This window comes from Syngnathus leptorhynchus, chromosome 4 (assembly GCF_054491065.1).
Source record: "Syngnathus leptorhynchus isolate UIUO chromosome 4, UIUO_Slep, whole genome shotgun sequence".
Taxonomy (NCBI): Eukaryota; Metazoa; Chordata; class Actinopteri; order Syngnathiformes; family Syngnathidae; genus Syngnathus; species Syngnathus leptorhynchus.
Window position 1 is genome coordinate 14,387,648 of NC_141198.1, and position 26,570 is coordinate 14,414,217.

General features: G+C 51.1%; 1 protein-coding gene across 3 annotated transcripts; it reads left to right on the forward strand.

Moving 5' to 3' along the window:
- The first annotated feature begins 225 nt into the window (after positions 1–225).
- On the forward strand, positions 226–24,773 carry nos1 (nitric oxide synthase 1 (neuronal)). 3 transcript variants are annotated; one of them, XM_085909379.1, is made up of 31 exons: positions 226–360; positions 6,130–6,852; positions 9,894–9,996; positions 10,535–10,657; positions 12,465–12,610; positions 13,048–13,068; positions 13,307–13,469; positions 13,679–13,770; positions 14,310–14,451; positions 15,086–15,225; positions 15,848–16,022; positions 16,088–16,189; positions 16,653–16,847; positions 16,924–17,009; positions 17,382–17,526; positions 17,661–17,765; positions 18,272–18,330; positions 18,444–18,560; positions 18,928–19,047; positions 19,131–19,305; positions 19,780–19,918; positions 20,040–20,118; positions 20,214–20,407; positions 21,694–21,863; positions 21,937–22,147; positions 22,235–22,322; positions 22,423–22,544; positions 22,702–22,850; positions 23,229–23,423; positions 23,509–23,627; positions 24,069–24,773. In XM_085909379.1, exons 1-31 carry the CDS (start codon positions 356–358, stop codon positions 24,082–24,084), a joined length of 4,419 nt encoding a protein of 1,472 aa, XP_085765505.1. In that variant the 5' UTR covers positions 226–355; the 3' UTR covers positions 24,085–24,773. The 3 variants fall into 3 exon arrangements, with proteins under 3 accessions (XP_085765505.1, XP_085765506.1, XP_085765507.1); XM_085909380.1 differs by lacking the exon at positions 18,928–19,047; XM_085909381.1 differs by lacking the exons at positions 13,048–13,068; positions 18,928–19,047.
- The last annotated feature ends 1,797 nt before the right edge of the window (positions 24,774–26,570 follow it).

Here is a 26,570-nt window from a genome sequence, read left to right on the forward strand (position 1 = left end):
CCCCTTGAAGCGGCTCAGTTGGAATATTCCGGGGAGTGGGGCAAAAAAGGGGGCCGTTTCAAGGGCTAAAGAAGACAAACACATTATCAGTGCTTAGCGTCCAATTGAGACTGCTCGCACAGCTTTCGTGATCCAGTTTACTTTCTTTGGCATCTTTGTCAAGATGCCAATTCCTGAACGCACGCACATTCACGTGAGCGCGCGCACGCATACGCAGTCACACCCCTTCAATTAGCACGAAATGGTTTAGTCTAATCTGAGCCGGTGTGGCACACCTGTGCAAGCAGGCTAGCACCATTTGCTATGTGAGGAGGCAAAGGTGGCACTAGATGGTCATCCTGGAATAAAAGAAGTGATGAGGTGAGCAAGTTTTTCCCTCAACTGAAACTGAAAAATGCTTGGTTGTTGGTAGCCACGTGTTAACTCGTTAACCAGTGTGAAACAGGCTATCGGAGCTAATTGCTGAAAGGTGCTTGGTGATAGCCATATGCTAACTCGTTAGCTCGCGTGAAACAGGCTAACAGTGGTTATTGCTGAAAGGGGATTGGTGATAGCCACATGCTACTCGTTAGCTAGTGTGAAAAAGTCTTCAGAGTTAATTGCTGAAAGGTACTTGGTTGTTGGCAGTCACACGAGAACTCGTTAGCCAGTGCGAAACGGGCTAAAAGTGCCAATTTGTGAAAGGTGCTTGGTGATAGCCACATGCTAACTTGTTAGCTCTTGTAAAACAGTTGATCAGGGCTAATTGATCAATGTTGCTGGTGTGCTCATAAACAATAAGAATAAACAAATAAATTAGCACTTACACACAGGTACATTAGCACAATTTTCACATTTAATAAACTACCCTCTACAAAACATTAAGAATAATCTCCGCTTTTTAAAAAAATCCTTATTTAAACGAAACGTGTGGTAGGTCGATTGAGGCTCCTAATTGTCCATAAGTGTGTGTGCGCGCGCGCTCGAATGCCGGTCCGTCTTGTTCTGTGTGTTTGGCGATTGTCTGACGACCGGTTCAGACCTGGCTCGCGACTTAAGACTTGAAATGAGCTCAACTCAAATTAGAGTTTAAAGTAGGGCCCGAGCACCAAATTCACCTGTTTGACCTGTATTAAAACGGATGATTTCTCACCAATCCCCTTGCATTAGTGACAATGTCTGATAGTTTTCTGTCATGTTCAACAAAAGACAAAGTGTTATTTACAAAGTAAAGTATAAAAGGGTCAAATGCTCTGCTTGTAACTCTTCATTTTTTTTTAAATGTGGCCAAAAGGTCCCAAAAAAAGTTATTTTTTGTTGAAATTATTAATTGGCCAATGAGACGCTTACCAAATTTTACTCTGCCATTATCAGAAATGGTCGTTAAAAAAATCCACCGGTTGCTCCTTTTTGAATGTCAGACTTGCGTTGAGGTGGTAGCGGCACAGGTATAGGAATAAATGATGTATACTTGATTTCTTTTCTTTTAAGTGGCGTTAATTAAAAATTGATAGCTCACTTGTAAGAACATTCCATACATTACGATATCGAAAACTAAAGCAAATATCCAATATGTGTGAACAGGCTTGGGAGGAATCGAGAGGTCCCGGGTGTTAAACCGGGGGCCAGATTTGGCCACACCCGCCGAGGCAAATCACATGTCGAATTGATGTTTCTTACAAATAGTGGTCACTTTTAACAGCGCTGAAAGAGACGAGTTTTGAGAGTCTTTATTTTATCTTCCAAGTTGAGTAAAACCAGTGATGATGTTCTGTTCTGCTGTTCCTCCTCCATCCAATTTGAAGTGTTGGTTGTCTTCTCACTGATGCGTCTTCATTGCTTTTCGCTTTGTTCTCGATTGGCGGCAGAATGGCCCTATTGGATGTCGCCATGGAGACTGAAATGAATGGCCAAAAGGGCCTAATGAAGGAATGAATAGTGGCACACCTGTCGGCGCAGCACGTGGCTGCCTTCCTCCATGCCGGACAAGAGAGGCAACCACTTGCGGCGGCCCTCCGCCGCAGCTTCGAACTTTGGCTGGAAGATTCCTTTTTTTTTCGTTCCCAAAAGAGCCTGCCTGCCTGCCTGCCTTCCTTCCTTCCTCCGGTTCAAGTTGGGTTCTCGATTATGCTCTCTAAGTTGTAACTGTGAATGATAACAAGCGCTTATTTGACTAATTTGTTTTCCCTTCGCCGGCTGATATTTTGAATGTCATCTGAGCCCATTTTGGACTCTGCCTCCTAAACATCCCTCATGTACACCGGTCAGGTCCTTACAATTTGAGGCAGTCCAGTGTTTGCTTTGAAGCACACGGAAAAGTGCAGCCAAGCCAGCACGCTGGCACTTTGGCACCCTCTGGAGGTTCTCCCAAGCCTTGCCCAGTTGCCATCAGGGCAAGTCCCTCATCTCGTTGAGCGTTTTGCTGCCTCATACTGAAGCTCACCTAGTTGCCCTGTGAATGATATACGCCACCCAGACCATTTTCTTCGAGCTTCAGTGGGTGAATCTGATGAGCGGGAATCCAGACGAGTCACCGACGCCGCCATGCGCGATGACGCTGAGCACGAGGGGCTTTGCATGGCAATCCCCACGCGCGGCTTTATGAGAGGGCAGATGGCAGCACTCACGCAGGAAGTCATCCACATAATGACATCCATGCATGCGTGTGGGTGTGTGGACATATCCTTGGTTAAAAAAAAAAAATAATAATAAATAAAAGCCAAAAGTGCTTTTGCTGCCTGACAGGAAACGCACCCGCGTTTGCTTTCCTTGATGAATTATGCTGCTGCTAAGAAGAAGATAAAAATCATCAAGTAATCATGTTGTCTCGAGGTGCAATGATAGATCGCTTCCCAATGATTTGGATCATGGATTGATTGTTTAGGCTCGAGCACCCCACGTACTGCAGCAGCTCGTCGGCAAGCTCCGTTCGATCCCGAAACCATCCCGATCCCTCCAATTGGGTGTGTTGCAGCGGAGCCATGCGGGAAAACTCTCGTAGGTTTCTGGTCCCTACCCACCTGAACCTGAAATTGTCCACATCTTCCCATTTAAACATTCTCCAACTTTGGTACGCCCCCCCCCCTCTCTCTCTCTTTGTCTTTCAAAAAAGACATTGGCAACCCTTCGCTCCAATGTCACTCTTGCTGACTTGAAGGCCCGCGTCTTGTACGTGCTGTATCTGGTCTGGGTGGAAAGCATGAGCACGTGCGGCGGACATGGTCACCATGATGATGTCGTTGGGGAAGTGACAGCGCGTTGCTGGGCTTGCCCGTTTTCTGGAAGCACCCACGCACGCCATCACATTGGCAGGGTGAAAGATGGAAAGCAGAGGCGGGTCGGCTCAAGTGCACGCTAGCAGTTGGCTGGCGAATGTGCTGTGCTCCAGTTGCCGTGCATCGTCTCCTCTCATCACTTCCAACTCTAACCCTATCTCTAGTATCGGCCTGACTTGGATGGAGAAGCGTTTCGGTCGCAGCCTTTTACTCAACACGAGTGCGAATTGCATCGGTGGTGGTGTAAGTGGCCCGGCTGTCCGCAAGACGGAAGCTCCATCCTTCTCGCGCTCTCATTGCAAAAAAAAAAAAGGGGGGGGGGGCGGTGATGACGACAGGCGATCGTGCCGTGCACCCACGCCCCCTCATCCGCGCTGCTCCCCTTCCCCTGCCCCCCCCCCCCCCCCCCCAGCACTCGCCCGCTCTCTCACTCTCCTCCCCCCTCCTCCCGTCGCTTTAAAAAGGCGCCGAGCGAGCGCCGCGCGAGCCACAAGGCGAGCCTCTAGAGGGGCAGAGCGCGAGTGAGCAAAACCTGCGCCCCCCCCCCTCCCCACCCCGACAGCCTTTTGTCTTTTGGACACCCCATCCCATCCCTGCACTTGCTTTCTTTGGGGGTGTGCAAGGGATGAACCGAGCGTACCGCTAAGGAGTTGCACACCAAGTTAGTTTCTTTGATCATCATTCTTTTGAGGGGGGGAGCTGCGCATCCACAGATCTGCAGGTGCTCCGATTCTCTGTGGGTGAGTTGATCTTTCTGTTGCCTCCTTTCTTTCAATTCTACGGCATGTAGCCTACGCTCCGTTGATTTGCGCAGAAATGGGCTTGCGCCATGTGCTGGAGGCAACTTGACTTCTTGCCTCCGCCGCGTGCCGTCGTCCCCCCACCCCACCCACTCCTCAAGTGAACTTGTTGCTGCGTAAAATCATCCACACCGACATGCATTCTCGTGCATTCTTTTTCATCTTTTATTTTTATTTTATTTTTTAATAGGGGTGCGGGGGGGGGGGTGCTTTGCATTCTGCAAGCCCAAACTAAAGCAAGCGGCTTTAACACCTTTGACTCCCAATCCAAATGCACAGCAGGTTAATTCCACGTAACTACCCTTATCATTTTAGCATTTATTTCTTTATGAATGACTTTGGAATGTTTTCAAGGATCCGTTTTGGTCAAGTTTTGTGTGTGTGTGTGTGACAAGTAATGGCTACGGCAAGCTGCGTTTTGCAAGACAGCATCGTGTGTGACAACGGACATTTGGGCGATGTGTGGTGGGATACGTCAACGTTGGTGCAATCTAAGACTCTAAATCGCCGTCTGCGTGGAGGGAAAAAATGCACATCAGGGTAATGATGAGACCAAATTGTCGCAGATGTTGACAAAGGCGCGCACGCTGGGCTCAGCCGGGATGAAATTGTCACCGATGTCTATGAAAAGACAAAGGTCAGGTTTGGAGATGACTTGTCACGTTTTACAAAAACACGTGACAGTGGTGACAGTGAGGTAAAAATGTCTTCTTAGAAAGCACGTTTGCTCACAGATGTCTTGAGTGGTGTTTTAAGAAAAAAAAAAAAAATTGTCCACCAACAAATTTCAAAAGATTGTTCGTTGGTTACATACAAAAGCGTTTGCTGAAAATGCAGTCGTCACTGTCGGTCGTTGCTTTGTTGGAGATCTCTGTCAGCTCCACGAGTTTTTTGGCCACCATATCGGAAAAAGTAAAGGAAAACCCTTGTGGACTTGTTTGAAGATCAAAATCCTCAACGTGGCGCCACCGTTTCCCAAAGCACCGTGACAGAAGATGAACCTGGCAAAAGACGAGCCAAAGGCCGACGCCGATTTTCGCGGTTACGGGGAGGTGCGAGGTGACTTCAAATGGCTTTGAAAGAAATGAGGCAAAGAACCTTTCTCGTTGCTGTGTCCACGGCGCTGCTCATTTGCATAGCGATATGCAAATGTCGAGTAAGGCGTCTCTCCCCGAGGCTCGGCACCCCGCTTGAGTCAAGTCTTGAACGCGCTTGACAACCTGATGTTTGGCCTCTACCACTTGACTCTGATTGCGTTTGCCCTGCTAGGGCCGTTACGAACGTGAACCCATTTGAAGATGCGACGGCCGCCCGCAAACTCGTGACTTTTTTTTAGGAAATCAGAAACCCACAGGTGTCAAACTCAAGGCCCCGAGGCAAACGCGTGGTTGTTAGGAAATCAGAAGCCCTCAGGTGTCAAACTCAAGGCCCCGAGGCCAGACGTCATTTTCCGTGGCCCCTTGAGGCAAATCACCTGCGTCGATGTCATGTTTCTTGCCTTCTACCTTCACTCTTAACAGTACTGAGATGAGATTTTTTGGGGAATCCCGCTTTGAATGAAATAGTCGAACAAACAATTTATACGGCTATCCATTGATATTATTTTAGTTCTGCTTCTGTGATGGTATCAGTTGGGTTTTTCAGTCGACGGGCCTCTGAGCAACAAAAACGGGGTTGACACCCTTGAGCTCAATAATTGTTTGTTCAACGATTCTACAATTTACAAATCGAGATTTCCAGCAAAGGCTGGCAGATTCTTGCTTTTGAAGCAGGGCTTGGTCCCCATCCCCTGGTTATTAAACGGAGCAAGGAGCCAGCGGGGACCAAGGAGCCAGCGGGGAGTAAGCAATCTCACAAAAGAGAGTATCTGGTTTTTTTTCCCAGAGCTCCTGAGCATTCTAACAACTCATTGAAGTCAAACTGACAAACGTTCGGTGAAACGGAGCCAACCGGTCCTCGAAGTGCACGTCGGTCGTTCAATTGCCATCGATTGCCTTCACGGACATTGGAGGAAAGAAAGGTGCCGGTTCCCTGGGAAATGAATCCAATGTCTTTTGTCCTTTTTTGATCTGTAGCGACTCGTCAGGGACGGAGGCGAGCTCGAAGGTTCCCGCGCACGCCAACGCAGACGCGAACGCCATGCAGGAGTGGGAGGCCAGCGTGTGCCAGCTGCAGCCCAACATCATCTCAGTGCGCCTCTTCAAGAGGAAAGTGGGCGGCCTGGGTTTCCTGGTCAAGCAGAGGGTCTCCAAACCGCCCGTCATCGTGTCGGACCTGATCCGGGGCGGTGCGGCCGAGGAGTGCGGCCTGGTGCAGGTGGGCGACATCGTGCTGGCCGTCAACAACAAGCCCCTGGTGGATCTGAGCTACGAGCGGGCCCTGGAGACGCTGAAGAACGTGTCGCCCGAGAGCCACGCCGTGCTCATCCTGCGCGGGCCCCAGGGCTTCACCACCCACCTGGAGACTACCCTGTCGGGCGACGGGCGCCCCCGCACCGTGCGGGTCACCCGCCCAGCCGTCCCGTCCTCCAAATCCTACAAGAATTGCTCGCCCCAACTGAGGGCCATTGAGAACCTCTCGTCGCCATCCATCACGCTCCTGGCGGCCCAGGACCCACTGCTGATGAGGGAGGGGGGCCGGGGCGGGGGCGGGCTCTTCTGCAATGGGCTGGAGGAAAACAACGAGCTGCTGAAGGAGATTGAGCCCGTGCTGCGCCTCATCCGCAGCGCCAAGAAGGAGCTGAACGGCGAGGGCCAGAAGAACGCCGGGCGCAGGGACGCCGCCATTCAAGTGGCCTGGTAAGTCCGGCCTTTGCTCAAAATCTTTCAAGACAAGTAAGACAGAAAGTTATGGGTGTAGAAGCTCCATGCAGTCTGTGGTGGTCCTGAATTTGTTGAGGACAATTTTCTGAAGGTGACTAATACGCATGTCGACGCTCCAAATGCATCCTTGCACCAGCTGGGTGGGCAAGGCTATCTCAGAGGTCCACCATTTTTTTTTTTGGTAACAATTCCTTCACTTCTTCTGAAAACGCTGCTCGTCATTCACGACACATTCCCTCCGGAAATGTGGGAAGACGTTTCTGGAAAATACCCAAAAGTTGATTGATTGATTGATTGATTGTCTGGCGCGGCACCACGGCGAGGGAGGGGCGGGGCAAATACCTTGGCGGTCCCCCTCCCTAGCACCGCCAGTGCCTGAATGAGCCAAAGGGGGTGACGTCGGAGTGTTTTGCATCCGCGACAAAATGCGGAAGGAGGTGGTTTACGTGTAATAGATAGATAGATAGATATATGGACCCATTTGAAGTTGGAATGCTTCAAGTTGCCGCAGAAACATGGAAGGAGGCTCCTGACACCTCAAGTGCAAGATGTCTTGAAAACGCCACTTAGCTGTAGGCAAGTCGCTGAGTTTTTCAGCACTTGGAGTTGGGACGCTACGCCCCACTGACACAATGCGGAAGGAGGATGAAAACGTGCAAAATAGATTTGAAGGAGAAATATGCTTGCTGGGCCGTTAGGACTGCGTAATGATCAACGCATCGACCACAAACGTTACGGCAGCGTGCCGGCCATTCAAAGCTTTTCAATCAATCCAGACTTTTCAGAGGCGCACCGAGTGTCGGACGGTCGTGGCCGATCTTTCTGTTTTTCTCGTTAAGTATTTCTGCTTGTCTCGACAAGCTCACGAAACACTCCCAAAAGTAATAGGACAGCACCCAGATGCAAGCATCTGCACATCAGACTACCTTGTCACGCAAATGTACAGAAATGAGGGCTAACCCGTTTTGTGTTTAACAATAACTTGGCCTCGTTTGGCTTTCGGCAGCTCAACGCGCACGCAGCGGGACCAAGCGCAACCGCTTCAACTCTGGTTGCGTTTCAGTGAGGGCTGTAAAGCGGCAACTCAAAATGCTGAGGCGCCACTCGCCTGCTAAATATTGCGCGAGCAGGCAGCCAGACAGCGCTAATGACTACCTCAGTCTTAATTCCGAGCGGCCCAAATTGTTGCGCCTTTGCGTCGTAAATCGCACCTTCAAATGTTTTGAATTTTCTCTCCATGTGTCAAGCATGGAATTCCAGTTACTGATGTCATGGTTTCACACCTCCAGCGTGGGGAGTTTTGCGCTGCACGAATGACAATTGCTTTTCGCTGCTCAAAAATCAAGGGACGGTGGTCTAAAAAGTCACTGACCTGCCCCCACCAGAGCTTGTAAATTCCCTTTTGTATGGCCTTGTCATGGTTTGGCGCTTGTGCGAGAGAGACATCTGGCTTTGGACGGTATCTGCCGTCCGGCCTGTGCCAAGTGCGCCGTTTGCACAAAGGCCTCAACCAGGGCCTACTTTTGACTACTTTTTCTTCCCATCCCGCTGTATTTGATCCTTCCCGTGTCTCTTCGGGCCAAACAAACGTGAATAGTTGAGGCAGGCCTCCACTTGTTTCCTTGTGGCCGTGTGTCAGTCCACACAGTGCTTTGACCAGCCCCATGAAGAAACAAAAAGGAAAAGCCACCACGCTGTCACCGATGACGGTTGGGGACAAACCTGTTTTCTGCCCAAAGTGAAAGAACTGCACAATGTTGATTTGCTAATATCTTATTTTAGCGTAATCGGTCCCTAATCTCTTCAACGCGTAACAATTGAGGAACCGGAAGAGTCACAGAATAGCATGGCTGTGGACTGGCTGCATTTGTGGCAAGCTCGGCGGCTGGCTTGACTACATGCCACGCTATGCTCCGATGAGGAAGTTGGCACAACCTGAAATGCCAGCGTCCAATGAAATTGAAAGAGACACCTAATCCAAATTCGTGTGTCCCAGCCACACTTGAAAACGGCCAACTGACATAAGATTGACACCGAGCGAGGAATGTTGCGTGACACACAGTGGGCGCCCAAGCGCGTCATTTGTGCAAGAATGCAAAGCGCGGTGGGCTCACGGAGGGCTCCCACCTTGGGAAAAGCTTGGGGCTGAGCCGGGTGTTTGGTGACATTCTTGTTTGTGACATCATGGGAGCTATTCCAGTTAACATTGGGGAACACTTTGATGTTGTGTTCTGTGGCGCCCACTCGCTATCTCTCGCTCACACATCTGCGGCGCCTTCTCAACGATCCGGAGGATGCGATTTAGGTTGGGGGACATTTCTGTGATGCAGCCTGGTCGAAAAAACATTGGACTTGACTACAGCGGTGGTGCGGGCGGGGTAAGCCGTGATTGCGTGAAGCTATGAAGAACCAGTTTGGTTGACGGACTTTGTAGGTCACACCACTCCCGAGATCGTCAGCAGCCAGTTAAATGCTGGAAACCAGCGCATCCACTCTCTCACAGATAGACCACACCTCGTTTGGCTGCAGGACACTATTTAAGATGCGCGCGAGAGTCACCACTGAGGAGATGACAGAGACTGCCAGAAACTCTCGCTGCTTTGCAGCTCTTCCGGTAAGAGCCAAGTCTGGCCCATTGCTGCTGCTGACTTCTCTGCGTGAAGAAGCCAAGCCCGAGGACACACAGCAAGGCAGGCGGCCATGTTAGCTGGAACTTGCGCAGGGAATAACCCTCGGAAGATTTTCTAAAACTCAGCCCATAGACTGCTTGGGCTGGACAACGGGAAATTCGCTGGACGCGTCGAGGGCCCCTGAAAAAAAAAAAAAAAAAGGGCGTTTTGCTGAAAACTGGATTGTCGTGTAAATTGCGTTCCCAACGGATGCAAATGAACAAATCCATCAATCAAAAGCTTGAGATGAAGTCATGTTTACCCAGAAATGTGTTTTTGTGCATTTTTTTCGTTGGGAACTTGTGCGACTGATCTCTTCCCCACCCTGCCCCTTGGCTCCTGTTGCAGTGACATCAGCGTGGGAAACGCAACTTCGCCACAGCTTTCATCTGAAAACAACAGAAGACGAGATAACACGCCGGTGATGCTGCACGACAAAGAGGCCGAGCAGGTACACCCAACTTCCTGGCCGGTCACATTTTTAAGTTTTAAGGGTGGATGTTGGGACTTGGACTCTAATCATAAGCGCAAGAGAATTGCTTTGACAAAGTGAGCTGGCAAAATTTGTGCGTCCTCTGACAAAAGGAAACGAAATCCATCCAGCCGTCAGCGTAAGGCCTTTGCAAGCCTTCCGGGCGACCAACCTTTTGCCGCCGCGGCAAAGTAAAATCCGGATTACGCCGATGGTGTCCTAATCTGTGCGTGCGTGCGCGTTAACACGCACCAGCAATTTGCGTCACTTGGCGTTTCATTCGCTCAAACGTGACTCAGTACAGGCAAACGTTTTCAGCCTGTGTCTTGCCATCACAGCGCCATTTACTGGCACGGCGGTGAATTGCACCCAAATTTGATGGAGCGGCATTATGAGTATACTGGACACCAGTTTGGGTCCGTTGAATTGAGGATCCGTCTCTTCGTCCTAAAAGGAGCCTGAAGCCTCGCCGTCTGTAGACATAAGAAGCAGGATTGATCAGGATGTCTGCTTTCAGGGCCCCGGCCTGGGCAAGACGCTGCACAACGGAAGCCCCTCCAAGTGCCCCCGCTTCCTCAAGATCAAGAACTGGGAGAGCGGAAGCATCTTGAACGACACGCTCCATCAGGGCGCCAGCAAGGTGAGGCGCTCGCTCGCACGCAGGCATGCACCCGAGATGGAGGCCCAAAGCGCACACGCGTGCAGCAACGCCCTTAAGATGGTGCTGGTTTAACGGGATGGTCAAGGTAATCATTTACCACAACGGATGACACAAACGTAAGCGTACACAAAGCTGCCCCGAGGAGATTCAAGCGGGGTCTCGGCCAGGAGGAAGTGGCGAGGGGACTGGACCGGTGACAGAAGGTGACAGGCATAAAGGCGCTGCTGCTTTGCAAGGAAAATCTGCTTTGAGATTCAGTCGTAGCGCAAACTTTGCGAAAGGGTCGTGAACGCTTTTCAGCAGCGGGAGGCAGAGTGACGACGAGCCCGACTATTGACAGTTGGCGGCAGTTGCCAGGCAACCGGGAAGTCGCCATATGGAGCTGCCGCGCGACAGGCTAATGCCGACAAGTGAGCCGCATTCTTAGCGTAGCGCACTTGAGCCGCGAGCGTCTTCGGCCTGCGAAAGCCTCAGGCCTCATTTTGCTTTTATTTTGGAGGAGCGCTTATCCCTTTTCTCATCTGTTTCATGCCGCCGTCATCCCTTGCGCGCTCCTCGCTCACCCCGCGCTAATCTCCCTTCCGCCTATAATGCCGCAGATCCTCTTATTTTTAGCCATCGGTTTTCCCCCGTCTCCGCTTTCAACTTTCTCGACATCACCGCAATGCAGCCGCCGGCAACGATATTAGTCGAGGCGGTTTTGTTTTTTTTTCTTCAATTTTCCCGAGGGGCCCCGGCTCGTCCGTGAAATTGCATTTTGTCAACGGCCGTAGTGACAAAAGCATCTCTGTAGATGGCGCCGCTGAATCCTTTTGGATTTGAGCTCAGCTTTTGAGCACAGGTGAAGAAAAAAGTTGCATGGGGAAGCTCGCCCCGCCCGGTCAAATATGTGGCAGCGCAAGTTGAGGCACTCCAACAGAGTACTTGTGCACTTTTTTTTTTTTTTGCCCTCGTGGCCAAGGATCAAGCAGAAGACCCCCAAACGTGCACAAGAAATACTCGCACGTGCGCACGACGTACAACATAAAGGCCAGCCGCAAATCTCGTCGCTGCGCACGCAAGCAATACGAGGTCACGAAAGAGCGTGCGAAACACTCAACCGTGGCTGCAAAATGTGCGCCCGTGACAGATCGAGCGAGCAGAGTGGAGATTGCGGTCTCCAAAATTAACAAACCAAATGCGTCGCTGCCGACGCTCGTTAGCGTGGATTTTGTTGGCTTCTTGCCTCTCCTCTGCTTCCAACGGTGGTTTGGACTGAAAGACTCCTGATAAAAGGAAGGAGGGAACATTTTTGTCCTGTATTGTGCAGCTTTGCAACGATGAGTCCGAAAGGCGAGCGGGTTCACACTTTGTCCCATTTGGCCCTGGCATGCAATTTCCTCGCTCGCTCGTGGCGTTTATTTTGGCCGCCGCCTCGGAAGCGCGAGATGACGCAGGAGCGTCACTTTTCGGCGTGACGAGGCTCGACGATGGCTGACGTTGAAATCATCAGAGTGCCGCAACGCTTCTCTCTGCATGGTTCCCGCCTCTTCCTCGTCTCGTCCAGATTTCCCATGAAGCGACAAGGTCCCTCGGCGTGTTGGGTTTGACGGGCTTCATTTTCGGGATAGAAAAATCCTTTGACTAGATTGGAGAAGAAGTTCCGCCAGTCTCACTCTGCGCTAAGAAATTGGGATCATTTGCATTCATTAGCACAAAAATTGGCTGCTGGTTGTCGATGGGAATTGCCGCGGCTTTGGTGACGGCAGGCTGGTGACGTCCGCTGCTTTTTGTCCTTGTTTGTCAGATGCCCACTTGCGGAGAGAACGTGTGCCAGGGCTCTGTCATGACGCCCACCCTGCACGCCCGCAAGCCGGACGAAGTGCGGCCCAGAGAGGAGCTCGTCGCCCTGGCCACAGACTTCATTGACCAGTACTACACCTCCATCAAAAGGCAAGCTGCAGCCCCCCCGCGCGCGCGCGCGCGCGCTAGGAAAATGGATCGAGAAGAAACACTTGGCTCAGAAGAAAGGAGACGGTGACGCCTTTTGGTTGACTGCCGCTTGGCTTTCCGGCCGGTCAAATCTTAGGTAGCGACGGAGCGGCCCGCTCCGCTCGACCTGCTGGCTCACGGGGCGAGGTCTGGCTCTTCCGATCTCGCCCGCTGGCTGCCGGCGTTTCCCCGCTGGTGGTCTGTGCTGGCTGGCCTTTTGGCAAAGACGTCACAGTCCCTCGTTGTAGGCACAAACGGCGCCGTTGCGGCATTTTGTGACATGATTGACATCATGGTTGAATCCAGCAGATCCCGATCCCAATTTGGCAGCAGTGTGAATGCAAGACCAACTGTTTTCATGAAGGAATGTTTTGTTGACTCTCTCGTTGACTTTTTAGGTCCTCCAAGGGCAAAGACGAGTAAGTCCGTGCCGCTCTGTCCACAAGTAATTTGCATGTTTCCCCGATTCACTTTTGTTGGTCTTTTTAATCAAATCAAGTTGGGTGTTGTCACTGATGGGAGATCTTTCAAAAAGGCTTTGAAACCACGAACAAATTGCTCTCTTTTGTTTCCCGCCCTTGATGGATGATCAGCCGATTGTTTCGATGAAATAGCCGTGCCGCTTTTAAGGCCGGCCTTTTTCGACTTTGCACGCAGGTATAGTTCCAAGGCTCACGCGGACCGGTTGGAGGAGGTGACCAAGGAGATCGAGGCCTCGGGGACGTACCAGCTCAAAGATACGGAGCTCATCTACGGAGCCAAGCACGCCTGGAGGAACGCCGCCCGTTGCGTGGGCAGGATCCAGTGGTCCAAACTGCAGGTGAGTGGCCTTTAGCTTCCAAACTATTGGCCATGCCTTCCTTAGGAGGCGGGTGGCCTTCCAAGTTGCCCGCCTTCAAAATTAGGAAGCAAAATCGCTGGCATCCAAAGGTGATCAGGTTCATCTTTCCCAACCGACGGACACTGGTCGCTTTGTTGTTTTTTCTCAGTTGTTGAAGATAGCTTCTCGTCCCCTTTGTTTGTCGGCAGGTATTCGACGCCAGGGACTGCACAACAGCTCATGGAATGTACAACTATATTTGTAACCACATCAAGTACGCCACCAACAAGGGCAACCTCAGGTAAGCAAGACAAACAAAAGAAAGCACAGCCCTCGTCCGTCGGCGACTCAACACCCCATCTCGGCTCGACGGCGTCGCTCTTGTTAGCCAACGCGGGAATCCCTCTTTGTGTAGTTGAAGGCCAAAATCCAACGTCTGCTAGCTTGATGCTAGCCTGCCGTGCCGTACAAAGTAATAGAAGTAGCAAAAATGAAACAAGCAACACACAGAAAACAAAAGAAGTTAGACATCCAAAAATGTTGTCATGTGAGAAAATCCACGAGCTTAATGCTAACTATTATACTAAAGCCATAGACCGGCAAACGGAAATTACCTTGGATGGACAAAACAACAGTAAATTCAACAAAAGTAAATTCAACAGTGGACATTTGAAGTTTAAACCTTTCAGCCAATAACCAAAATCTGCTAGCTTGATGCTAGCGAGCAGAAATGAGCATCTCATGGCCAATGTTTCAAGCAATTGCTGCTTGAACACGTGCACAAGGGCGGCCTGTCCAAGTGACTTTTTCTTTTTTTCTTTTTTTTTTTTGACGTCACAGGTCGGCCATCACCATCTTTCCACAAAGGACGGATGGCAAACACGACTACCGCGTGTGGAACTCTCAGCTCATCCGCTACGCTGGCTACAAGCAGCCCGACGGGAGCATCCTGGGAGACCCCGCCAACGTGGAATTCACAGAGGTGTGTGGGCATGCGTGCGCATGTACGACGCCGCTCCCGTCACATTTTTGTCTTTAAGTTCCTTGTTTAAAGAAACAAAATACTCATTTGTTTTGTTTATGAATGTTTTGTTTTTATTTTACAGTTTGTTCATTTATGTGAATTGTAAAAACCTTGGTGGAAAGCAGCGTTACAATCGTGTTGTACGTATTGTGACTTTGATTTTTTTTAAATTAGGGCTAATTAGTTTTTGGGAGTTATAATATTGTTTTTTGTTGAATGCAAAAATACACCCCCCCCCCCCTTCCAGAAAAAAAGGTCCTTTGCATGATGTGATAAATTACAATTGTCAAAGCGCTGACCTTTCTTGCCAAATAGAATCGCTGTTAATGTTGAAATCATTACGCTTGGCATAATCATGCAAGAAATTTACAAAAGACATTTTTGCTTTTGAATCTTGTTTGTTTGCGTCGTTTTTTAAATGTCAAATATAGTTTCACGTTTGTTTTTTTTTGTTTTTGAGTTCTCCTTTTTTATCTTCTTTTGTTCACTTTTTCGGAGATTGAGTTGATTTAGTGAATTCCAAGATGCTTGGTGGCGAGCCAGCAGTGAGTGACGTGTTGTGTCCCCCCCTCACCCCACCCCCGCTGGTCAGATTTGCATGCAGCTGGGCTGGAAAGCACCCAAGGGTCGCTTCGACGTGTTGCCTCTCCTGCTGCAGGCCAACGGCAACGACCCCGAACTCTTTGAACTACCCGAAGACCTGGTCCTGGAGGTGCCCATCACGCACCCCAAGTGAGTCGCACCCAAAAATTAACACCATGCTCCTTGATAGCAGGGATCCTTTCATTTGAGGAGGATGAGGAGGGTGGGGGGCAGCATGATGACAACAATTTGGATGCTATGCACACGCGTGCGACTTGTCGTTTGAAACAACAGCAGCAGCAGCCAGCCAGCGGGCGGACGGTCGACGTCAGCCGCCCTCCCAGTGGAGGATAACAAGGCGCTCGGGGAGTTCAAAAAGTGGCTTATTTGCAGCTAATGCTTATTTTGGCTGCAGCCTCTCTTTTGACAGTCGGGCAAGTGAAGTGTTTTTACATTTTGTTTTTTTCCCAGCCTAATAGGCAGAAGTGGTCCTCCGTTAAAGCCGATAGGGCGTTCAATTGAAAACGTTTTTTGGGCGTCCCGGTGACATCCGACGTATTACGGATGATTATGAAATGTTAGAAAACCTTTTATTTGACCTTGAACTGAGCAGTCTCACCTCATCCCTATGTGGTCTCTGTAGTTCTGGTGTTGGGCAAGTCTGAAGCTGGTCATGAGCGCGACCATCGGTCCATTAAATGTAGAGTCGGTTCTTTCCCATGTCGCTTCAGTGGAGGTTTGCCTGTGCTTACGCCGCTGCCGTTGTGTCCAGATACGAGTGGTTCAGGGAGCTGGAACTGAAGTGGTACGGCCTGCCCGCTGTCTCCAACATGCTGCTGGAGGTGGGAGGCCTGGAGTTCACCGGCTGCCCCTTCAGCGGCTGGTACATGGGAACCGAGATCGGCGTCAGGGACTTCTGCGACAGCTCCCGCTACAACATCCTGGAGGTTGGGTTTCGGCCTTTGCGACCGGATCCCAGCACCATCGTCACTCGCACTGTATCCGTCCGCAGGATGTCGCCAAAAAGATGTCCTTAGACACCAGGAAGACGTCGTCCTTGTGGAAAGACCAAGCTCTGGTGGAGATTAACATCGCTGTGCTCTACAGTTTTCAGGTGCAGCTGCCTTCTTTCGATCATGCAGCAATTGGGCCGGGGCGGGTAGGATTGATTCTGGAAGTGATGTTTAGGGACGTGCCTATACAACTTGTTCGCTCTCGATACGATGCCGATACTGCAGCTTAGATCTTTTCGTTGGTCTGGTGCAGTGTCAGCACGAATCGCGTAGCCATCGAATGTCCACGGGTAATCCTCAGCGAGTTGCATCAAAAGCAGAATTGAAGAGAGATTGTTTCACTCTTCTTTTTAATGGACGGTGTCGGACAAAATAGTGGGTGGCAGTGTAATTACATCCAAAGCGAATGGCGGGCAGAATCAAACGAACTGGCAAAGCAGTCGGACGGAGAGCTACTGCCGACAGTATGGCGACGAAGAAAAAACGTAATGAAACGTTTCCGCCCGGAGTGCTGACAGCTCGCAGGCGAGCGAGCATATTTTTCAGACGTGTGTTGGCGCTCAGGTGTGCAAAGTGACCATCGTGGACCACCACTCGGCCACTGAGTCCTTCATGAAGCATATGGAGAACGAGTACCGCGTGCGAGGCGGCTGCCCGGGCGACTGGGTGTGGATCGTGCCGCCCATGTCTGGCAGCATCACGCCAGTCTTCCACCAGGAGATGCTCAACTACCGCCTCACGCCCTCTTTTGAGTACCAGGTGGGTCTATAGAACCGCGCTCGTAGCTGTGGCCAAGGTCATCCGCTAAGGTGCGCCGCTGCCGCCTATGCCGCAGGTGGACCCCTGGCACACTCATGTGTGGAAAGGAGTCAACGGGACGCCCACCAAGAAGAGAGCCATCGGCTTCAAGAAGCTCGCCAAGTGAGTGCCCGCCCCGTCGCCGAAAAAGAAGCCAGGGCTCAGCCGAAAGGAGCGCGCGCATCCTCACTGTCAGAATGCTGAAGGACAGCTGAAGGGACGTCGAGCTTATCCTCGCCCAATTCGAAGCGTCCCGAGGTTGTGGCAAAAAGGCAGGTGTGAAGAAAAAGAGGTGGGCGGTGTCCAAGCTCAGCTGGCTGGCCAAGAAACAAACCTTTGTTTGTTGCCTCTTGGGGAAAATTTGACGGCGGCAGACGCCATCTTGATTTTGCGTGCCAAATGCTCATTTGCTCCACTGCGACAAAGCTGCGTGTGGCGTTTGCGGCAAGACTGGCGAGCGGGTCGGGGCGTTACCGTTTGCCCCCGTGTGCCCAGGGCGGTCAAGTTCTCTGCCAAACTGATGGGCGCCGCCATGGCCAAGCGGGTGAAGGCCACCATCCTGTTTGCCACCGAGACAGGCAAGTCTCAGGACTACGCCAAGACGCTGTGCGAAATCTTCAAACACGCCTTTGATGCCAAGGTACGCACGCTCGTGCCTCGGCCGGCCACCAAAGAGGAGCGGCGCAGCCGTGCCGTGCCATGCCATTCGCGCATACTAAGCGGCTTCTCACCTTTGATGCGTCTCCTTTTGATTCCCTCCCCGGCGGCATGCAGGTCATGTCTATGGACGACTACGACGTGGTCGACCTGGAGCACGAGACGCTGGTGCTGGTGGTGACCAGCACCTTTGGCAACGGCGACCCACCCGAGAATGGGGAGGTCGGGCTTCCTCCTTGCCCTCGCGCCCTCACCCGGGTGGCAAACGATGACGCCCATTTGGAGGGAGAACCTGACTTTGAAAGGCTTCTAAAGCAAAGCACAATTTGAAAGGCTATAATCATAAAGTATCGATGGATGGATGGATGGATGGATCTACAAAATCCTGATTGGAAACATGCATGGCTCAGAAGGTCGGTTTGCTCAAGTGCCACTGGTTAAAGCCTTCGTCTGTCTCGAGACACCTTTCCCTGGCTTCGGAATGCCAACCTTATGTTAAGAGCGCCCACGGGTTATTTGAAGCGGCAAAGGTGGCTCCGAGCCCGACGCTGGCTTCAAACCGCACTCTGAGAGAGCCGAGAATGAATAACTCAATTGGAAGCCGACTTTGGATGTTTAGCGGTTTCCGTTGCCACCCGGGATGGATTAAGTCACCCCACCCTCTGCTTACAACGATGCCGCGTGTGTGGACAGCGGAGCATCTTTGACCGGCTCCCTTGTCGTCTTAGAAATTCGGAGCAGCCTTGATGGAGATGCGACACCCGACGTCAAACACGGAAGACCGAAAGTGGGTGGACGGCGCCACCGCGCTGTTTTCTTTTTGTCTAGTTTTGTAGACATCAACTGAGGAGGCTGGAGCTTAGTTCTATTTTTTTCTTCTTCCCCCCCGAATTTACTCAGGAGCTACAAAGTTCGCTTCAACAGTGTGTCGTCCTACTCGGACACCAGGAAGTCGTCCAGCGACGAGCCCGAAGCCAAAGTAAACTTTGAGAGCACCGGCCCTCTTGCCAATGTCAGGTATGCCAGGATGGGTGGGTGGGTGGGTGGATGGATGGATGGATGGATGGATGGATGGATGGCCAAAGAACGGTTGACGAATGGCTGGATGGTACTAACTGGACCGCCAGTCGGATGGTTAAAAAGCAGGAAAGGATAATTTGGTTGAAAAAAAGGGTGAGGTGCGGTCGTTGGACCAAAGGATGGGAAGTAGGAAAGGGTGACGGGCAGATGCATGTTAAATCAAATCAGCACTTGGTGAAGGCAAATCAGCCTTTGATTGATACTCTGTGGCGGGCGGCCGGTCGGTGAAAGTGCAATGGTAAGGACCAAGCAAAGGGAATGACGGAGCAAGCGTCGGAACGCAACGTCTGCTTGTGAAACGCAGCTGCCACGTGGCGCCCGACGGGCCCCCGACGGCTGCGGCGCCGGAAACGCGGCACGACGGAAACAACCTCGGCAAAGATTCGAACGCCGCGCCTGCCAAGAAAGAACGAAAAGCGCTCAAGTATTGCAAAGGTGCGGGCAGGGGTTCGTTTAAGCCACCGGGCTGACGTTGCCCCGCTCTCTCCCGTGCATGTGTTCTTGCAGGTTCTCAGTCTTCGGGCTGGGATCCAGGGCCTACCCGCACTTCTGCGCCTTCGCCCACGCCGTGGACACGCTGTTCGAGGAGCTCGGTGGGGAGCGCATCCTCCGCATGGGGGAGGGCGACGAGCTGTGCGGCCAAGAGGAGTCCTTCAGAACTTGGGCCAAGAAGGTTTTCAAGGTGCTTTTCACGTTACCGCCACGAAAGGCGCTTACAAACGATTGGCCTCGACAGCAAATGTGCGGCCCAATGGGAACCAGTTGTCGCGTTGATTGAGCCCACTAGATGGCTCTCGCTCTCTCTTCACCTGAAAGCACACTCGTGTCTAAAAGTGTGGCGCGCAGTAAAACGACGACTGGCTCACGAAGCAAATGCGAAGCTTCATTTTCCTCTCACTTAGACTCCTCTTTATTCATCGACTTGACATTGCTCCCTCAGGAAATTCTGGTTCAGGTACAGAAAGAGTACAAAGGGAACATTGCATACGAGTAACATGTAAATGCAAAAAGTGCCGAGTGAGAAATAAATGATGGTAATAGAGAGTAATCCAAGTCATAACGACCCAAAAGTGAACTTTGGTGCCAATTCTCGGACCCCGGACGGGTGTTGATGACCGCTCTTGAAGACTTAACCGTCCGTCTTTGCCGCCCCAAGGCTGCCTGCGACGTTTTCTGCGTGGGCGACGACGTCAACATTGAGAAAGCCAACGACTCGCTCATCAGCAACCACCGGAGCTGGAAGAAGAGCAAGTTCCGCTTGACCTACGCTGCCGAGGCGCCGGCTCTCACTGACGGTAAAAACAAAAGTCTCACTGGTGATGTCGGCCGATGTCTTTTGGAGGGCATCCGTCCAGAATGAATCGACGCCAAGGCTGAAAGATTGACAATTGTATGTTTTGGTTTTTCTCCTTCCAGCGCTGTCTACAATCCACAAGAAGACAGTTTACGGAGCCAAAATGCTGGAATCGCAAAACCTCCAAAGTCCCAAATCCAAGTGAGTGTCTCGCTCCGCTCCCTGAAATCTTCTTATCCTTTGCGCCGACACGTCGTGTGCAATTTTCTTGACCACTCTGTTCTTTGCGCTCGCAGCCGTTCCACCATATTCGTGCGACTGGACGCCAACAAGCACGACAAGCTGAGCTACCACCCCGGCGACCATCTGGGCGTCTTTGCCGGGAACCATGAAGACCTGGTCACCTCTCTCATCCACAAACTGGAGGACGCGCCGGATGTCAATCAGATTGTCAAAGTCGAGTTCCTGGAGGAGAGGAACACCGCGCTAGGTGTCTGCCCACCCGCATCTCTGTCCGCGTGCGTGCTTGTGTGCGTGTGCGCGTGTGTGTGTGTGTGTGTGTGTGTGTGCGTGTGTTTGCATGCGTGCGTGTGTTTGCGTGCACGTGTTTGATTGCGAGCGCGCGTGTACAAATAGTGACACGGTCAGTCGATTTGGAGTGATTTCCCTGACATTCTGTACTTAATTGATCCTCCTGCACATGCTGCTTTCTGGTGCTTTCACCGCCACTGCTGTTCATTATCATGGTTCAACACTTATCATTTCCATTTCTGACCTTTTCGCACTTTCTCGTTTTTCTTGAGGCAAAGAATTAATTGGCCCGTCAGGGGGAAGCAGCCTTGCAGCATATCAATGCAACGTTTTTGCCTTTCCATGCATGAGCTGTATTTTACAAAATTCAAGCCCCAAAGCCAGTTTCCCTTAGCAACATGAAATATGCCAGGCATGCCCATCGCCTGCCCGTAGACCCCCCCCCCCCCCCCCCCCCCCCCCCAAACCATCTCAAGAAGCCAGAAGAAGTCTCTTTCCCTTGGTTTGAAATGACACCGCATGACATTGCAGCCACATTTGAGCTCAGCTCAGCCCAGCTCGTTGTGCCGCTGTGGCACAGTTTGGAGCTATGCCGAGTGGCGGTCAACGCCATTCCAAACGATGCCCTTCAAATTGGCCCTACGCTCTGGTGGGGCATGTTGGCTGCAAATGCAATAACTGTTGAGAATCTTCAAAGAAAGAAAAACACTCGGGTGCTGCACAGGAATAACAGGAGGCTCTTTGTAACCATGGCGACACATGACAAGAAGCCCGAGTGGGTCGAGCCTCACTTTCGTGGCGGCGGCGCATTGGTTCGTTTACGTTCAAGGGCAGCCAAGTTGACCAAATGGGGGAGGTTCGCAACTGTAGGAAAGTTAACATAGGCGGAACGACAGCCGGCAGAGAATTTTACGCTTGACTTGTCAGATGTCGATTGATCCATTTCAGATCATGCCCGTCTAGTTTTGCTCCTCTTCTGCGCAGTGGCAAGCCAAGAGTGAGTCGAGTCGAAATGATTGTGTCAGCGTCGTCTCTTGTAAAGATTGATCAAATGTCCGGGATGGATGCCTTTGAGAAGCAACGAGGCGTCAACACTCTACTTTTGTCTCTGTATGGGTTGAAAAGTGGCTGGGATGGATGCCTTTGACAAGCGGCAAGACGCCTGCCCTCTACTTTTGTCTCAATGGCTCCGCCTTGGTCCAGCTTTGCGCTTTCCTAAGCTCCGTGTTTCTTGATCCCCGGCAGGCGTCATCAGTAACTGGACCAGCGCCGGTCGCATCCCGCCTTGCACCATCTTCCAGGCCTTCCAGTACTTCCTGGACATCACCACGCCGCCCAGTCCCGTTCTTCTGCAGCACTTTGCCGCACTGGCCACCAACGACAAACACAAGAAGAGACTGGAGGTGCTCAGTAAGGTAAAGGCCAAAAGAAGAGCTTCTCATTGGTGCGTTGGAGCGCAGGATGGAGCCCTTTGGCTTTGCCGTGCAGGGCCTGCAGGACTACGAGGAGTGGAAGTGGTTGAACACACCCACCCTGGTGGAGGTCCTGGACGAGTTCCCGTCGGTGCAGATGCCGTCCACGCTGCTGCTCACCCAGCTGCCTCTGCTGCAGCCGCGTTACTACTCCATCAGCTCTTCGCCCGACCTGCACCCTGGCGAGATCCACCTCACCGTCGCCGTGGTCTCGTACCGGGCGAAAGGTAAACACGCTCTCCTTGTGCAAGAGTATCACAAGTCCATCAAGCTTGCCGCCGCAAAGGTTGACTCGCGTTCATGATCCCTTCCAGACGGAGAAGGCCCGATCCACCACGGAGTTTGCTCGTCGTGGCTCAACAGGATCGAAAAGGGCGAAGTGGTGCCTTGCTTCGTGCGAAGGTACGACCCGAGGCGACCTGGCGCCGGCCTCGCGTGCGTGCGTGCGTGCCTGCTGTGCCTCGCTAGCTTTTGCCAACCTTGCTCTATCTCTGTCGCTTAGCGCCCCCTTATTCCGGCTTCCCAAAGACCACCAAGCACCCTGCATCCTGGTGGGCCCTGGGACGGGCATTGCACCCTTCAGGAGCTTCTGGCAGCAGAGGATGTTTGACCTTCAACACAAAGGTCAGTCGACTTAACCGTGTGATGCAGCACGCCCGTCGTAGGCCGCAAAGGTCCTCCATCGGCATCCAACATCTTCATTCAAACTGTGCAGCTTAGCCAGAACTAGGCCAACGTCCTTGGGGTCTTGCAAGTGCACTTCCTTCTGTTGCCCATCCAGGCGTGGAGGCGTGGCCCATGATCCTGGTGTTTGGGTGTCGCCAGTCCGAGATGGACCACATCTACAAGGAGGAGACCGTCCAGGCCAGGAACAAGGAGGTCTTCAAGGAGCTCTACACCGCCTACTCCAGAGAGCCCGGCAAACCAAAGGTGCACAGAGATAAATGACAGAACCCCTTTTGGACTCTATGGCAAAACGCTCGTGTCGGAGTAGCGCAAATTGGGACGAACGACTCCATTCCGTCGGGAGTTGAACCTTCTGGTGGAACTCCACCCTTTTCCGGTAACGACAACCTTGTCACAGGATTGCACCTTTCTCTTGGCGCGAGAACTTTCTCTTGGTTGTATAACTCGCTCTTCGGATCAATCTCGTACAAAATTGTCCGACGGTGGCAGCGCGAAACAAAATCCCGTCGCCACCTGCTTATTGCGGCCCTCATCCGAGTCAAAGTGACACGCCGTACGGCTGCCTCGTTGTGGAGTTGGCGTGTGCTTCGGGCTGAGCACGTTCTTGTCGTGTCCCTGCAGAAATACGTGCAGGACATCCTCCGCGAGCAGCTGTCCGAACGAGTGTACCGGTGCCTGCGCGAGGAGGGCGGCCACATTTACGTGTGCGGGGACGTCACCATGGCGGGAGACGTGCTGAAAACCGTGCAGCAGATCCTCAAGCAGCACGGAAACATGAGCTTGGAGGACGCCGGCTTCTTCATCAGCAAGCTGAGGGTAAGGAGCTCGTACGCTTTGTCGCCGGCCGTGGAAAAGAAAGGGGCCTAGCCAAAGCGTAACCCTGCACCGACGGCATCGGCAGGACGAGAACCGCTACCACGAGGACATCTTCGGAGTCACCCTGCGTACATACGAGGTCACCAACCGACTGCGCTCCGAGTCCATCGCCTACATCGAGGAGAGCAAGAAAGACTCTGACGAGTACGTCGGGCACACAGGCACATTTGACATGTTTTGGATATCAATTTGCTCAGGATTGACTTATACGTCAAAGAAAAATCATATTCTCACTCTGAAAAAGTTTGTGTTGTATGTTTGATTTTAATCTGCATACTTTTGCCCCTGATGTTTTCTCTCTCTGTCTCTCTCTCTCTGTCCCTCTCTCTGTCTCTGTCTGTCTCTCTCTCTCTCTGTCTGTCTCTCGCTCTCTCTGTCTCGCTCTCTCTGTCTCTCGCTCTGTCTCTCTATCTAGCTCTCTCTCTCTCTCGATCTTTTTTTGTTTTTCTTGAGTATGTTTGAGGAAAAAAAACACATCTGGCAGTCACGTGAACAAAACAAGCATGTCACCATGGCTACGGGTCGGAGGAGAGCATTTTCCCTTGCGAATGAAAGCGTAACATTTTCTTTTGCGTCTCCTCGCAGGGTTTTTTGCTCGTAGGCTGCCGCCGAGGATGCAGCAGCACCGGCTCCACAAAACTGTGCCAATTTTTCAAAGGAGAAGGACAAGCTGGGCAAAAGACTTCATGGCTACGTATGTGTCTGCTTTTTTTGGTTTTTTTTTGGACCACGCTTGTGTTTTGAGGCTTGTGAGGGCGCTAACTGGTTGTTGATGTTGGTTACGAGCATGCTAGAGACAAGAAGATTGGCTTGTTGTGTGTACTCTTTGTTTGTGTGCCCCAGCGCAAAAGACAAATTCAGCTTTCCCCCCCCCCCCCCCCCCCTTGTTTTGGATGTTTGCACACCGCATGACGGCCGCACGCGTTGCAACTTTAATGACGGGTGACAGCTGCCCCAACTCACACCAACGCGTCGTGTCCTCAAAACCCATCCAAATGTTATTTTTCTTTTTTTTTTTTTGCTTTTTTCTTTTTTTGCTTTTTTTTTTTTTTTTTTTTTTTTACACACCATCGTGAAAAAAAATCTAAATGCTTTTTGTTCACCAAGAAAAAAGCATGAGTGACACAAATGTGTCTTTGAAAATGGAAAAACTTGTAGGAACGAGACAAAGTGGATACAAGCGCGTGAGCGACAAGCGATACGCGTCATCGAAAATACGCTCGACATTTTATTCTCCAAACATTGACCTCTTTAATGAACACATTAATAAACATTTTGTTCTTTTTTTCAGTGGTACAACTTTATTTCTGAATATTTGCAACTTTTTTTTCCCTTCTAAACATTCTTAATTCGTGATTCGTTCTGTTGACAAATTTAACTTTCACCCAATTTAGTCTTGAAATATGTTGGCGTGTAATACTCCAATTTTAATCTCATTTCAACATGTTTACCCCCCTCCACCCAAATAGTTTTTTTTTTTCAGACTTGGTTCACAAAAGAGAACTTTTATCCTCCATCTTTGAATCTGGACTTCTCTGGCTGGAAAAATTTTTTTTTTGGTCTCCAGTTATAAGTTCTAAAATGACTTTTACTTTTTTCTCTCCAATATACAAACTCAAATACTCAAAGCAACACAAAACTGGCCTTCGTATTCTGGCAATTGTGACATTTTAACTTGGTTGGCCTGCTCTCTTTTTTGCGCTGATCACAAGCTAGCAAAAGCATATTTTGCCAAATTTGGGAACAAAAAGGTCTCGCTTTCTGTTTTGTGCTCTACACAACTAACCTTTGAGCAAAGAAACTGGACTCAAATTGTGTGCCAATTCCCAACGTGGCACATTGCCGTGTTTGTGTACAAACCAACGTCTGTCTCTCGTGCGAAGTCGCTGATTTAAATCGTGCAGCAGGAAAACCACTAAGCTTAATATATATATATATATATATATATATATATATAATATATATATATAGCACATGGATTTTTTGTAAGGATGTCTTTTGAATATGTAATTAAGCACGATAGAGCATCCGAAAAAGGGTCTGCCCTCTCTTCTCAGCCAACGAGGCTCAGTGCATGGTGGTCTCGTGTCTTGTGTATTCATTCTAAGAATCCGTAGCAGTGCTGTGTGCGGTGACTCTGTCTGGCGGGCGGTGGCGGCGGCCTTCTCTGCTTATTTTGCGTTTTGCCGCTGCCGCCGAGATGGTCGCCTCGGCTTTTGGCTTGCGTTTGTCTCTCTGTGGCCTCTGTGCTCCAAACTCCATTTGACGCTGCGAGGACTGTGCTTTGACTGAGCAAATAAAGTCAAACATGTACAAAGTACCATGAGGCTTGGGTTTTTTTTTTTTCCCCCAGAAAGTGACAAAAGTCCTCTTTCGGCTACGAAACGAAAACGTCCGGCAGAACTGACCACACAAATGCCACTCGAGGAACCAAATAAAAAAGTAAAAGCTCAAGGAAACGTGCGAGCCCCGTAAACCTCAAAGAAGAAGAAAAAACCAGAGGCGGGCGCTGTCCCGGTTACGGCCTTCGTCAACCGAACGTTATCGAAAACAGACTTAGCGCCCCACAGCTGACATGCAGCCCAGCCCAATAAAGAAATCGGAGTCTTTGGATGCCGCAGCTCGCAATGACGTGTCATGATGTGTGATGTCACCGATCACCACGCCGTGCGCGTGTGGGTCTTGGTCTGATTTATTTATATTTGGCTTTTTACACTCTACTAACTGAACCAGATCACACATCATCATCATCTCCTTCCTTCAACTTAGTCATCATCATCTCCATCACCATATTCATCATCATCGCCCTCCACATCATTATTTCTCTCATCTCCATGATCCTGTTCATCTTCATCTCCCCCGCCTGCTGCTCCCTCCATCTCATTTTCACTCTGTAAACGAGGTTTGAAAAAAGGAAGCAGAAGCCGGCTGGCGCGCTTCCCGCAAGCGCTCCAGCTGTCTTGACGCGGTCCTCCTACGACACTCTTGTCACGCTTTTATTTCACGCCGTAGCTCCCAAGGGTCACGTCTCCCAGGTGCCGCGCGTGAGTCTGGTACGCGGGCAAACTGCGTCACATCCCGTCTCCT